General features: G+C 41.2%; 1 protein-coding gene across 5 annotated transcripts in view; it reads right to left on the reverse strand.

The window, feature by feature from the left end:
* The window catches only part of LOC149313515 (ADP-ribose glycohydrolase MACROD2-like), a 1160252-nt gene extending 1148019 nt beyond the window's left edge, over positions 1-12233 (reverse strand). For all 5 annotated transcript variants that reach the window (XM_089519240.1, XM_089519238.1, XM_089519239.1 and 2 more), the window contains exons 1-2: positions 12062-12233; positions 7046-7162 (exon numbers count right to left, since the gene is read on the reverse strand). In XM_089519240.1, the coding sequence (XP_089375366.1) occupies positions 7046-7162; positions 12062-12107 (163 nt within the window). In that variant the 5' untranslated portion in view covers positions 12108-12233. The remainder of the gene's footprint in view (positions 1-7045; positions 7163-12061) is intronic.
* Positions 12234-12581: the final 348 nt, after the last annotated feature.

Consider the following 12581-nt stretch of genomic DNA (forward strand, 5'->3'; position numbering starts at 1 on the left):
GTACACCAGGCGTGTGCAAATCTAAACCTGTAGCTGGACCACAAACCCCATCATCCATTACCACTGCCTATGCTGGCTAAGGTTGATGAGAACTGTTAACATCTGCAAGAACAAAAATCCACCCCCACTCCCCACCCCCCAGTCTATGTCTACATTGACAGGCATCAATGCTCCTGTTAGTGTAGACACATCTTTCCCACCATCTCTGCTAATGCTTGAAATTGAGCCTGGACCCTTGTGCGTGCAAAGCATGTGCTTTACCACCAAATGAAACAAAAAGAAGTTAGATGTGAAAAAACAAAGTTGCTACTAGAACACATTTGGTACTTAGTCAGCACTTAACAGCCTGTATGATTTTTCCTCCAAAACAAGGATTGGCTATTGATCCCATGCAATAACAAAGATGGAGAACCCTTCCTAACCTTGGCATCACCTTCCTCCTCTATTAGTCTAGACTACAACAGCAGTGACACAGATATTCTTTGCTTCCAACAGACCTGTGAAAAATGGTACTGCAAAGCAGTTCTACCAAAAGCAGATGCGAAAATAGACAAGAGGAAATAAAGGTAAGCCGAAGACACTGGGTTCTGAGCAGCTTGAGTCGAGGGGGAAATCATGTTTTAAGGAGCAATGCCCTCTGTAAGGGACTGGCTGAGTTACTATGACATTCTCACAAGGCATGTGACTCATTAATCAAGCTGAAACTAAGCTGACCTGGAACACCTCAGTGTCTGGATGAGAGATTGTCTTGGAACACCTTGCTACAATGATGAAAGTTAAAATACAAGTGATACCAAGAATTATGTTACGAAAAAGAAAAAAATTAGGACAAAGAGGGGTTGCATGCAGTTAGTGGGAAAGAGCACTGAAATGCAAGCAGGCTTGAAGATGTTTTCCACCTGTTTCACTCAAAAATATTATTATTATTATTATTATTATTATTATTATTGCTCAGTTATTAGATTTTGGGCAGACCTACTGCTCACACGTTTTAAACTACACAGACTTGATTAAGCACTTAGATGAAGTTGCTCAAACAATGGAGATATGTAGAAGAGCACTTCTACATCAAAATCTGTGTAAGTATTTCTACCCTTTTCACTGCCCCATCTTCGCTAAATATTCTAAAGCAGTCAAAGAAAGACCACTTGCACATTCCCAGGTGAATGGGATGAGTAAAAATCTGGCCACGGGGAGAGAGCTGAGAAAACCCCATTGTTTAAGAGCCTGAGTCCCAGGGTGAGACAATGAGTGCCCACACAGGCAACACCACACCCACACATACTCCTCCAGAAAGAAAAATACTATACATCACATGGCATAAGACACATTGCAGTGAAACACACAATTAGAAAGTCAGAAATCCGAGCCAAAAGTTGTCACAGAAGCTTGCTGTGAAAAGGCACATCTAGGGCTCGTGCAGACAGTTATTCCACATGTGCATGCTATAAACACACAGTCCAGTGGTGAGTATTTTCCACCATAGTAAACCCCAGTGTAACAAACAGTCTTAGGTACTGGTTTTATAGAATTAGGAGAGAACCATTTTTGAAAAGCAAAATTACATGCACTTTTAGTCTTCTCCTGACCATTTTTGTCTCCAAGTATTTCTGAATCTTAATAGAGAGCACTAGTAGGAACAGCTCAGAGTTCAGTTGCTAGGTTACTGCCAAATCAACATTTAGAAGATCATGAAAAGCTAGGAAAAGAGTTCATCACTATTTTTCAACCCGAGATAGCTGAACCATTAAAACAGAATACTTCCTTCCACTCTCATTTGCATTCTGCCCATATATCTATTGAATTTGTAACAACTGATGCAGTCAATGATGACCAATTAATATTAAAATATGAAAAAACACTATGGTATTATTAATACAAATTTTGTAATTCAGTTACTGAAAATGAAATGCACATATAAAAATAATTCTGTTTCATAAAATGGCATGGGACTTAAAAGATGTTGCCAAATGCTAAGTATTTTATTTGAGGAGATTTAGAACTCAGATATGTTTAATCATGGAAGCAATGTCCAACATCTTTTACTGTTTGGTTACTGGCTCAAGATGCACTGAGTCCAATGGTCTACTTAGAAACAGGTTTCCTCTTCTGAACAGTTGTTTGAGCAGATGTATATTAAATACCCCTACTGATTCCTTCCACCTTGTTTTAGATGGTTTTATTCTATTTCATTTATTCTGTATCCTATCCTATTAAATCTGCTCTTATTCAACTTTCTATTTGTTTTAACTTCCAAGTTAATTTTGTATGAGCTTCAGGTGTAATCAAGATTTAACTTTGTATGTATGAATGGATTTTGATATCTTGATATTTTGTATTTTGTTGTTCTTTGATGTGGTCAGTTGACTAATCAATAAACTTTGTTGTTGTATATACAGGTGTTTGGAAGTGGTATTTGGAAAGGAGCCATAGCTGGACTATTTTATAAGCAACCGTCCTCTTCAACATGTTAACTCAAAAGTCTTATTAACACCAATCTGGCCATAACATAACTCAGGAATATAGCCTCAACTGAGAAAAACTAGTGAGAACAGGAATTTGTTGCAATCTTCACTGTCATGGGTATCTGCTTTATGTGAGCATGCACTATGTTCACATCTGGCAGTACAACTTTTCTCGTTTATGTGCAATGCTGTTAGATGTTCTTTTTGTACCTCAGCAAGTAAAATGGTACTCTCCCCCCCCATTACTATTTGTTTTCATCGTATCAGCATGGTTTGTGCTCCAGTGTGTACTACAATCTGCATATGTACTGTATGTGCACATGCATCATTTTATCACCTTCTTTACACACATCTGGTTATCAGCTTTTAAAAAGCTAGTGTCAAAAATGAAGACAAAGCAATCATTTTTTTACACTAGAGGTCACACCTGTCGTTTATGAAGTATTGCTCCAACTACTCTTTCTAAACACCCATGTAACCATTGTGCAGAAGCAGGAGAACCAAAAAAACCCACCCCATTTAGTATGTATAAGTGTAAATCCATGGCTTTCCTGTACAGCACTGTACAGTACAGCACTGATACTCAAGCCACAGTATGGGAAAATCACTTGTCACACTATATAATAAGTCACAGAGGAAAAGAATAAGTGGACTTGAATTTGTCCTCAAATGCCACAAACGTACAGTTTGGGTCATGTGGTCTCTTGATGCCATTGCCTGCTACTTTACTTGTAAGTATACAGGAGAAATGAAGAAAGAAACTCTGAACCTTGAAGTGCAGGATGCAGACCAGGATTCCTTCTGCCACAGAACTCTCATCCTGGGCAAGAATTAATGCATTCTGACACCAGCCATGGCTGCTCATTTATAACCCTACAGTTAGCCCTTCATAGCCATGCATTTTTTATCCACAGATGTAATCATCTATGGCTTAAAAATACTCAAAATATATATAAATTCCATAAAGCAAAATTTTCCTATTTTATATAAAGGACACCATTTCACTATCCCAATGTATGCAATGGGATTTCAGCATCCATGTATTTTAGTATCCACGGGGCATCCTGGGCGCAAACCTCAGTGGATATCAAGGGCCCACTGTACATCTAAGTTGTCTTTTTGGAACAGTTTCTTCCCATAGAGATGTCCAATGTTCAGTTGAAGGCTTTCACTGCTGGCATCCATAGTTTTTTGTGGGGTTTTTGGGCTATGTGGCCATGTTCTGGAAGAGATTTTTCTTGACGTTCACCAGCATCTGTGGCTGGCATCTTCAGAGAATGCTGGCATGAGAGTGAGTGGGGTGTACATGCAAATGAACCTCACCCACGGTCAGGGGTTTTTTTCCAGCAGACAATGGATCACTTATTAAATAGACACAAATCCTCCTCACATATCCTCCCATTCCTCCTTGCCATTCACCAACAGACCAACACACAGATTAAAATGTAAATCGCCTCCTCTCAGCCAAGGGTCACACAGTATATAAATACCCCACTCACTTCCATGGCAGCATTCTTTGATGATGCCAGCCACGGATGCCGGCAAAACTGCAGGAATAAACGCTTCCAGAATATGGCCACATGTCTTTTTTTAGCTACACACAAATCTCTTTATGTTTTAAACAGAACATGGTGATGCAGAGGGTTAATGTTTTAGCCCTATTACAGCTTAGCGTTACAAAAATAAGTTGCATGAGCTCCCAGCACACATACACACCCCTCAGATACCATTGCTGGGATTCTGAAGTTTCCGCTTCTGAGCAGAAGACCACAGAATGTCATGTCACATGAAGCCAGGCAATCTGGTTTGTTAAAGCAAGTTAATTTCAAACCATAGTTTATCAAGTCAGCTTGTTTCAACTAACCATAATTCAGATTAACTACAGTTAGTTGAGGTTTACATAAAACAGATACAAATACTTCAGAATACCTTCTTTCTCAGAGGGGAAGTGGGAAAGCATGCAAACCAGAGCTTTGTTCTTGTAACTGTAAAATGTGATTTAACATTACATCTGAACATAACCACTGCCTAACCAATATATTCTGAAATAATACATTCTGAAAATGCCTCAGCCTTAAAAATGATGTAGCTCCTCCTGAAAACTCATGAGATCAAGCCATATTGCAATAGACAATCAGGCATGAAAAGTAAACTTCGAGCAGAAGCATGCAATTTAGGTCAACTGTATCTCATTTCTCTTCCTGGCCCCTCTTATTGCAATTTAGTTGCAAGTGGTCTCATTTTGATCACAGGTGTTTGTTTATATCTTCACTGTTTGCATACCAAAAGTGATCTTTTTATACACACACACACAAAGATTATGGTCTCAGTCAAACAGATTATCCTAATTAAAGTATAACTCCTGGATAAATGAGATTTGCATATATGTTGGCATACAATCCGGCAACTGATTCAATGGATTGACTCTAGTTGGGACTATAGCCATCTAACTATTTTTTTACACTTTGGCCTGTTACAGACTGCCAAAATAAAGCTGCTTCTGCCCTCTTTGGAGGTATGCTATTTTAAATGATGCATGGGTCCTAAGAGTCCGGAGGTCCCGCGAAAGCCACACTCCATTCCTAAGCACTGGAGTACAGCTTTGGTGCAGCTTCCGGATTCTTCGAATGCATGCATCATTTAAACAGCATACCTCCAAAGAGACCCGAAGCAGCTTTATTTTGGCAGTCTGTAACAGGCCTATGTGTTTCGTGCTACTGTCTTAAGCATTTCCAGTTTGGGAGTTTCTTTTCTTCTCAGAAAAGAATTCAGCTATGCAGAACTGAGGGAACCTTTACAGGGATTCAAGCATATAAATAAGGAGTTTTGAAGCCCCAAGACAGTCTGAGATTTCTTTCTCTTCAACAATTCCTCTGTGCCTAAAAACAATGAAAACCTGAATTCAGAGGGACTTTCGAAAATGAGCTGATCCCATATAGGCAGTCTACTGCTCAAAGTTTCAACCCCACCAATGGTTCTTGAGCATACCTATTATAGCTTTACAGTTATGTACCATTAAGAACAAGCAAAGCCTCAGCTACCACAGAGGCTGAGATTTAAAGTGGGAGAGATGCAGCAATCATCAGAATTTGGATTTATTTAGATGCAAAATCTGGTGCGATCAAATTTATGGCAGAATATTAAGTTGAAAAATCTCAACTATCTTATGAATAGACTGATATAATGAGTAGATGTGGACTTGTGTTAACTAGCTTTAACACATTTTAGCTCAAAGATAATATTCAGAAGATGGTTTACTTTTAGTGGATGAAATCCAGTTGTGCTCAACTGTTTATGAAACATTATCTGCCAGTAGAACAAATTCCTCTCCCAAAGCAACCTAAATCAACAACAAACCTTCTTTGAAGAGCTGATCCAAGGCAGAACTTTTAGGGAGTACAAGGAGAAGTGTGGCAAGGGAAATCCTATTACAAAAGCAGAAGTCTGATTTAGCCCAGTGTCAACAAAGACTAGGTTAAGGATAGTTGCCTTGCTAAAGAAAAGTTGGTCCATGAGAGTTTACGTGTGTACATGTGCCAGTTGCATGAAATTTTATATTAACAAGTATTACAGCTTTTTCATGTGTTATGTAATATATACACCTGTACATAACTGTGACTAATCCCAACTTACATTATGTATTTTTCTCCTAACTAGGATACAAGTCAACCTAAAACAAAACAGTGTAAGTATATAAAATGAATAAAGTAACTAAAATAATTCAAAAACAATGTGAAGTCGAAGGCTTTCATGACCGGCATCCATAGTATTTTGTGGGTTTTTCGGGCTATGTGGTTTATTCCTGACATTTTGCAAGCATCTGTGGCTGGCATCTTCAAACAAACCAAGATGCCAGCCACAGATGCTGGCGAAATGTCAGGAATAAACTCTTCTAGAACATGGCCACATAGCCCAAAAAACCCACAAAAAACTAATTCAAAAACAATTTAAAGTACACCAGCAAAGGAAAACTGCAGTGCCCATCCAGTTCAAAGCTGCTTGTGCAGAAAAGGATGTCAGTAGCCTATATTCTGTCTCAATAAAAAAACCGTTTACCCACCAGCAGAAAGAAAACTGAGAGGGAGCTGGTATGGCCTCCATGGGGAGTTTCAGAGCATGGGAGCAGACACCGAGAAAGGCTTCTCCCATGTCTGCATTAGACATGCAGGAGATGGGACCCATAAGAAAGCCCCCCCTCCAAAGACCTCAGGACTCAGGAGAACAAAGTCTTCTGAGATAGCCTGGACAAAGTTGCACAGGGTTTCATAGGTCTTAACCAGCACTCTGAATTATTCTTCAGTAGCCAGTGAACCTGTCATAATAAAGAAGTTGTGCTCAGTCAACAGTATTTTGGACCAAGCAAAGCTTCCAAACATTTTTCAAAGGCAGCTACATATGGAGTGTTACTACAATCTAAATGGGAGGTAATCAAAGTTTAAATCTATTTAAAACATAGCAATCAGTCACTGAAGTCTAGCATCCAAAATGTGGTTAATACTACAATGTTTACAAGATGTGCTTCTACCCAAACAAGACTCAAGTCCAAAAGCATGCAGATAAGTTTTAAGAAGCTTACGTACCATCACTTTGGCTCTTGCTTTTCATTTCCTCCATCCATGATGGGATATCTTTCAGAGGAACATAATCCCGTAAGTATTCTTTACGCCTCTCCTCCAATGTCATCTTCAACAAACGTTCTATTTAAAAAAAGACAAAATATTAGTGTACATTACTAAAAACAATGAAAATAGTTTCATTTGAGACAAGGGATAATTACATGACTATACCAGAAATACCTTATTTATGTATTCATCCATCTGGTTCTTTTCTGTAGATGTGATATATAAAATATTACCGGAAGTACAACCAGATTTCAAGTATGGTTTTACTGCATTTTCTGCATCTATTTTTTAATATCCTAAACTTAGATTGCCATCACCTCAAACGTTTAGTCTTGAGAAAGATGTCCTTCCTTTGCTGCTATTTGGGTTATGATTTTTTTTTCCTGTCAATTCTTAATGGATTACTGTTCATGTATATTTTACTAGTATTTATTTGATTATTAAAAATTTCCCATCTTGATGTTAAAATATTTTATTATGTAAAACAATTATGAGCAAACCTGCACAAACAGCAACTATAAAGCAGACCCATCGCACTTAGAGAGAACTATCAATTGACAACTTCCTTCCTCGCCAGCTGAATATCATAGTGCTTTATAAAAGCACAAGCACACCACAAACTGATGCTTGCCACAACCTTTGCAACTTAGAGCACCATTTATAGCTTGCTTTGGTTCTCATGGCCATTTATCATTTAGCAATGGAGTAATCAGAAAACCTCTATTAGCATTAATCATTTTAGTCCAAGAACTGGAACACTTGTATCGACAGACCACTACCATCACATTAAGGATATTCAGCCTGGAAGTAACACTTAGAGCATAAAGGTGAAAGCTCATGTCAGGCACCAGAAACATTCACTTGACTTACTTCCGCAATAACTGTGATGGAATGTAATACAGCTTTAAAGATACTACTGATACTCTGAAAAGAAATCCTAAAAGCTACAGAGGGCCCGAACAGGCAGGCCAAAATAAAGCTGCTTCCGGTCACTTTGTAAGTGTGCTGTTTAAATGCTGCATGCGTCCTAAGAGGCCAGAAGCTGCGCCAAAGCCATGCTCTAGTCCTAAGGACTGGAGCGCAGCTTTGACGCAGCTTCTGGCCTCTTAAGATGTGTGTGCCATTTAAACAGCATACCTCCCAAGTGATCTGAAACAGCTTTATTTTGGCCTGTTTGTTTGGGCCCAGAATAAACTTTTTCACACTTCACTTCATGTAGAAAAAAAAATTGGTTGCAGACTGAAGAAAGTTGTCATTCTCATTGATGCAATGCTTTCAAGAATAGTAACTATTCACCAAGAATGTTACAGACCTCAAGCATGATTCCAAGTATTAATGTTTTCATCAACAGTATTTAAAAAGTAGAGTTGCTACAGTCTTCCAGACAGCATGTGTTAGAAAAATGGACAAAGCCCTGCTAAATAGGATAAGACTTGTTCCACAATGCAATGCTGAGCAACATTATGTTCACAAAGTAGTACAGTTAATGGACTACATACACTGCCATGGGACACTGATGTAGTCTAGGTAGGACACAGGTGTTTTAGTCATTGCAATAAAAATTATCCCCATTAATGCTTCCACAGTTTTTAATTTATATTCTGTTTTACAAGTTAGCATAGCCACAATATTATGTTCTTCAGTATTACTGCAATTAGTAGCAATCTAATTGATTTGTTCTTTGGTTATTCCGAACAATATTATTATAGTCTTTATAGCCTTCAAATCCACAATGAAAGATAAACACAATAACACAGTGCCTGTCAACATATAACTGTTAGCAACAGCTTTTCCTTCGTGTAGGAAATTCCTTAAGCCAGGATATTCTAGTAACTTGCCTGATGCTACACATGTTTACAGAGAAGCATGATAACTGTTTTGGGGGAATGACTCACTGGGTAAACAAAAAGAAAAACATACAAACCAGGACTAGCCTGGGAGCTTGAAACTCAAACTAAAGTTTTCACTAAACATGAAGGGGTAAGCTGTGTTGGCCATTTAGTAAATTCAAAAACAAAATCCACCAAACAGTGATATCTTTATTGGCTAACCGAAATGCCCAATATACACAAGATAAAGTTTTCACTGTTAACCTAGGAGGCATTTTATACTCCTATACAGTACCTAAAGTCAACAAGTGCAGTTTTGATTTAAGCAGCATTAATACATTCAGCTATTGTAGGCTATATTTCAGAGGAATGAACCAGTAAACCATCTCTGAGCATTCCTGGTTGAAGAATAACCTATGCAATGTATGGGGCTGCAGTAAGTTGACAGGTAACTTAAAGGCACACATCATCATCATCATCATTATTATTATTATTATTATTATTATTATTATTATGTTTATTTATTTATTGATCTCCCACCCTTCTCCCAAGGCTGGGACTCATGTATGTGTACTGTGTGCCTTCAAGTAGTTTCCGACTTATGGAGAACCTAACCTATCATGGGGTTTTCTTGGCAAGATTTGTTCAGAGGTGGTTTACCATTGCCTTCCCCTGAGGCTGAGAGAGTGTGACTGGCTCTCTCAAGACACACACACACACACAATACTATAGATTTAAGATTTTTATTCACTGACAGTAGCCCCAGATATTTAGCAACAACGTCGGACAGTTAGCGCAAACCTTAATGGCTATAACGAAAGCACAAGTTCACTATTTAGTAACACACCATTAGAACATCATTTTGACACACGGTGAGTAGTATGATCGTTTCCACTGCTCAGTTTAATACGGTGAGCAGCTACATCAGTCAGCAAGAGTTATCCACAAGCCAGCATGAGACTTGCTCCATTTTATTTGCCTCTTTGTCACTTGTAACTCAGTGGGCTCAGTGTGTGTGTGTGTATGTGTATGTGTATGTGTATATATATATATATGTATATATATATATATATATATATATATATATATATATATCACCACCATTCTTGAGACTAAGCTATTGCCACCTATCAGTTCAGATGAAAGATGGCATTCTCTGTTGGTTCAGTGGATGCTTGGCTTAGTGCACAAGTTCAAAGTTAACTGGGATTTTTCTCTCCTCGGAAACAGTTGATCCAACAGAAGCGGACCTGACACTTTTTCATACTGCAGACATAAAAAAACCAAAGGTCGTTTTTAAAAAAGTAAAGCATATATTGATATTTGTTAATATTCCTCCCCAAGGATATGTACTAAAATGCTCATTGTCTTTACTCTCCAGACCATGGCTTCACCTCCAGAGCGGACTGCATAGTAGGGCATACTTCAATTTCAAGGGTGTAGTAGTAGAAACTGAACTTGCAAGCAAGTGGTAGGGAGGCACTCCACACTTTCATTTTCTCGGTGGTTGCAAGTGAAGAGAAAGTTGAGGAAAGAGAAAGGCACTTCTTTCAGAAGCATCCTCCCTTTACAGCAAAAAGGGTTGTGGCAGAAGCTGGAAAATGCATGCAGCTTGTCAACGCATTCGCCAGGATACCTGAGTCAGACTATTATGGCCCAGAAAGAAGAAAAGGATAAACATATAGCATACCAAGAGAAGTAAGTGTGGTGTGATGGTCTGAGAGTTGGGTTTGAGTGTTGGGTTGAGACCTCTGGAAACCAGGGTTCGAATCCATTCCCAGCCATGGAAACCCACCGAGTGACACTCTCAGCCTCAGTGGATGGCAATGGCAAGAAATGTGCCAAGAAAACCCAATGACAGATTTGCCTGAAGGTCACCATCAATTAGAAAGGACTTGAAGGCACACAACAACAACAACAACAACAACAAAGTGGTTTGAGTGTGATGACTATGGAGTTTATGACACGGAGATCAAGAGCTTATTCCATGAATATCACACGCCATCGCACAAAACCCACCATTAAAGTGGCCACAAAGCAGCATTAATGCACATCTTTTTTTACCTTTGGGACGTCAGCGACAATGCATTCCTGATATCACTTTATTTGCAGTTCGTTTGTGGGAGGTTTTAAATGTGCTTTAATCTTTCTTTAATACCAAAAGTAGCCCCAGTGTGATAAACTCCTACGACTCTGGGGACCGGGGTTCGAATCCCCGCTTGGCCACGAAACCCACTGGGTCAAGTCACACTCTCTCAGCCTCAGAGGAAGGCAACGGCAGACCCACTTCTGGACACATCTTGCCAAGAAGCCCCCATGACAGGGTTGCCTTAGGGTCACCGTACTTGGGGGAAGTCATGAAGGCTAACAGAGAGAAACAAAGTACGTGGTTTCAAATAGTAAATAAAAGGCTGTGCCAAAGGCAAAAGTGTATCAACTCTGGAGCAGAAGGCACTGAAACAAATGAAAGGCATTGCTGGGGGAGAGATGAAAGTGAGCCAGAGCTGCTGCTAGGGCTCCCCAAGGAAGCCATGCCCAGGATGCCTTCAGAGCCACCAAGGTAAGATCGAAGAGGAAGAACAAGAAGAGGAGGAGGAGGAGGGGGGGCAGCCAGGGGGTCCCCAGGAGGCTCTTGGGGGACAGGTCCTTGAACCCAGACCCAGAACTGCCCTGGGGAGGGCAAGAGGGGCTGGAAGGCTTCCTGCAGGTGCCCCTGGACTGGAGCCTCTCTCCTGGGAAGGGAAGGAGGGAGGAAAACACACAGAAAGGAGGAGGAGGAGGAGGAGGAGGAGCCTGGCCAAGGTAAAACAGGAGGAGGAAGAGAGGGAGGAAGGAAGGAAAGGAGGAGAGTGGGTCCAGGTAAGGAAAGCTGGGAAAGAGGTGAAGGTGGCAGCTCTGGACGGAAGGAGAGAAGGAACGAAAGGAAGGGAGGGAAGGAAGGAAGGAAGGAAGGAAGGAAGGAAGGAAGGAAGGAAGGAAATAAGGAGAGGAGGGAGGGAGGGAGAAGGGAAGGAAGGAAGGGAAGGTAGGAAGGAAATAGTGAAGGGAGGGAGGGAGGGAGGGAGGGAGGGAGGGAGGGATGTGTTGTGCCCCTGAAGAGGCTCCTGTGGAGAGAGGGGTGCCAAGGGGCGCCCTCCTTCCCTACCTTTCTCCTCCCTCCAGCTCTTTTTCCGCTTGTTCCCCGGGTACATGGTGCTGTGGCTGGCGGAGGCTTTCAGCTGCAGGTTCCCCAGGCTCACGGGAGGAAGGGGGAGCGGGGAGGAGGAGGAGGCAGCCCCAGGGCCGGCGGCGGCGGCGGTGGCGGAGGGAGAGGTGCCTTGTGCTGGAGGGAGGGATGGGGCAGGGGTCGGTGTCGGCGGCGCCTGTGCTGCCCGTGCTCCCGGCGCGCGTCAACTGGGTCACGCCTCGCTCTAATCCGACAGACACCCCCGCAGCGCCCGCCTCCCTCCCCGATCCCCATTGGCCCCCGCTCACGCCCATCACGCGCAGGCCACGCCCCCCTCAAGAATCCCCCGCCCTCTTCCAGGGGAGGCTTTTAAAGAGCCAGGCAGGCGGCAGGGAAGGTGCACGGAAGAAAGAAAAGGGAAGGCTGCATGGCAGGAAGGAGAGAAAGAAAGAAAGAAAGAAAGAAGGCTGCATGGAAGAAGGAAAGAAAGAGAAAGAAA

This window comes from Sceloporus occidentalis, unplaced genomic scaffold, assembly GCF_023333645.1.
Source record: "Sceloporus occidentalis isolate IW3139 unplaced genomic scaffold, rSceOcc1.0.p SCAF_4, whole genome shotgun sequence".
Lineage (NCBI taxonomy): Eukaryota > Metazoa > Chordata > Lepidosauria > Squamata > Phrynosomatidae > Sceloporus > Sceloporus occidentalis.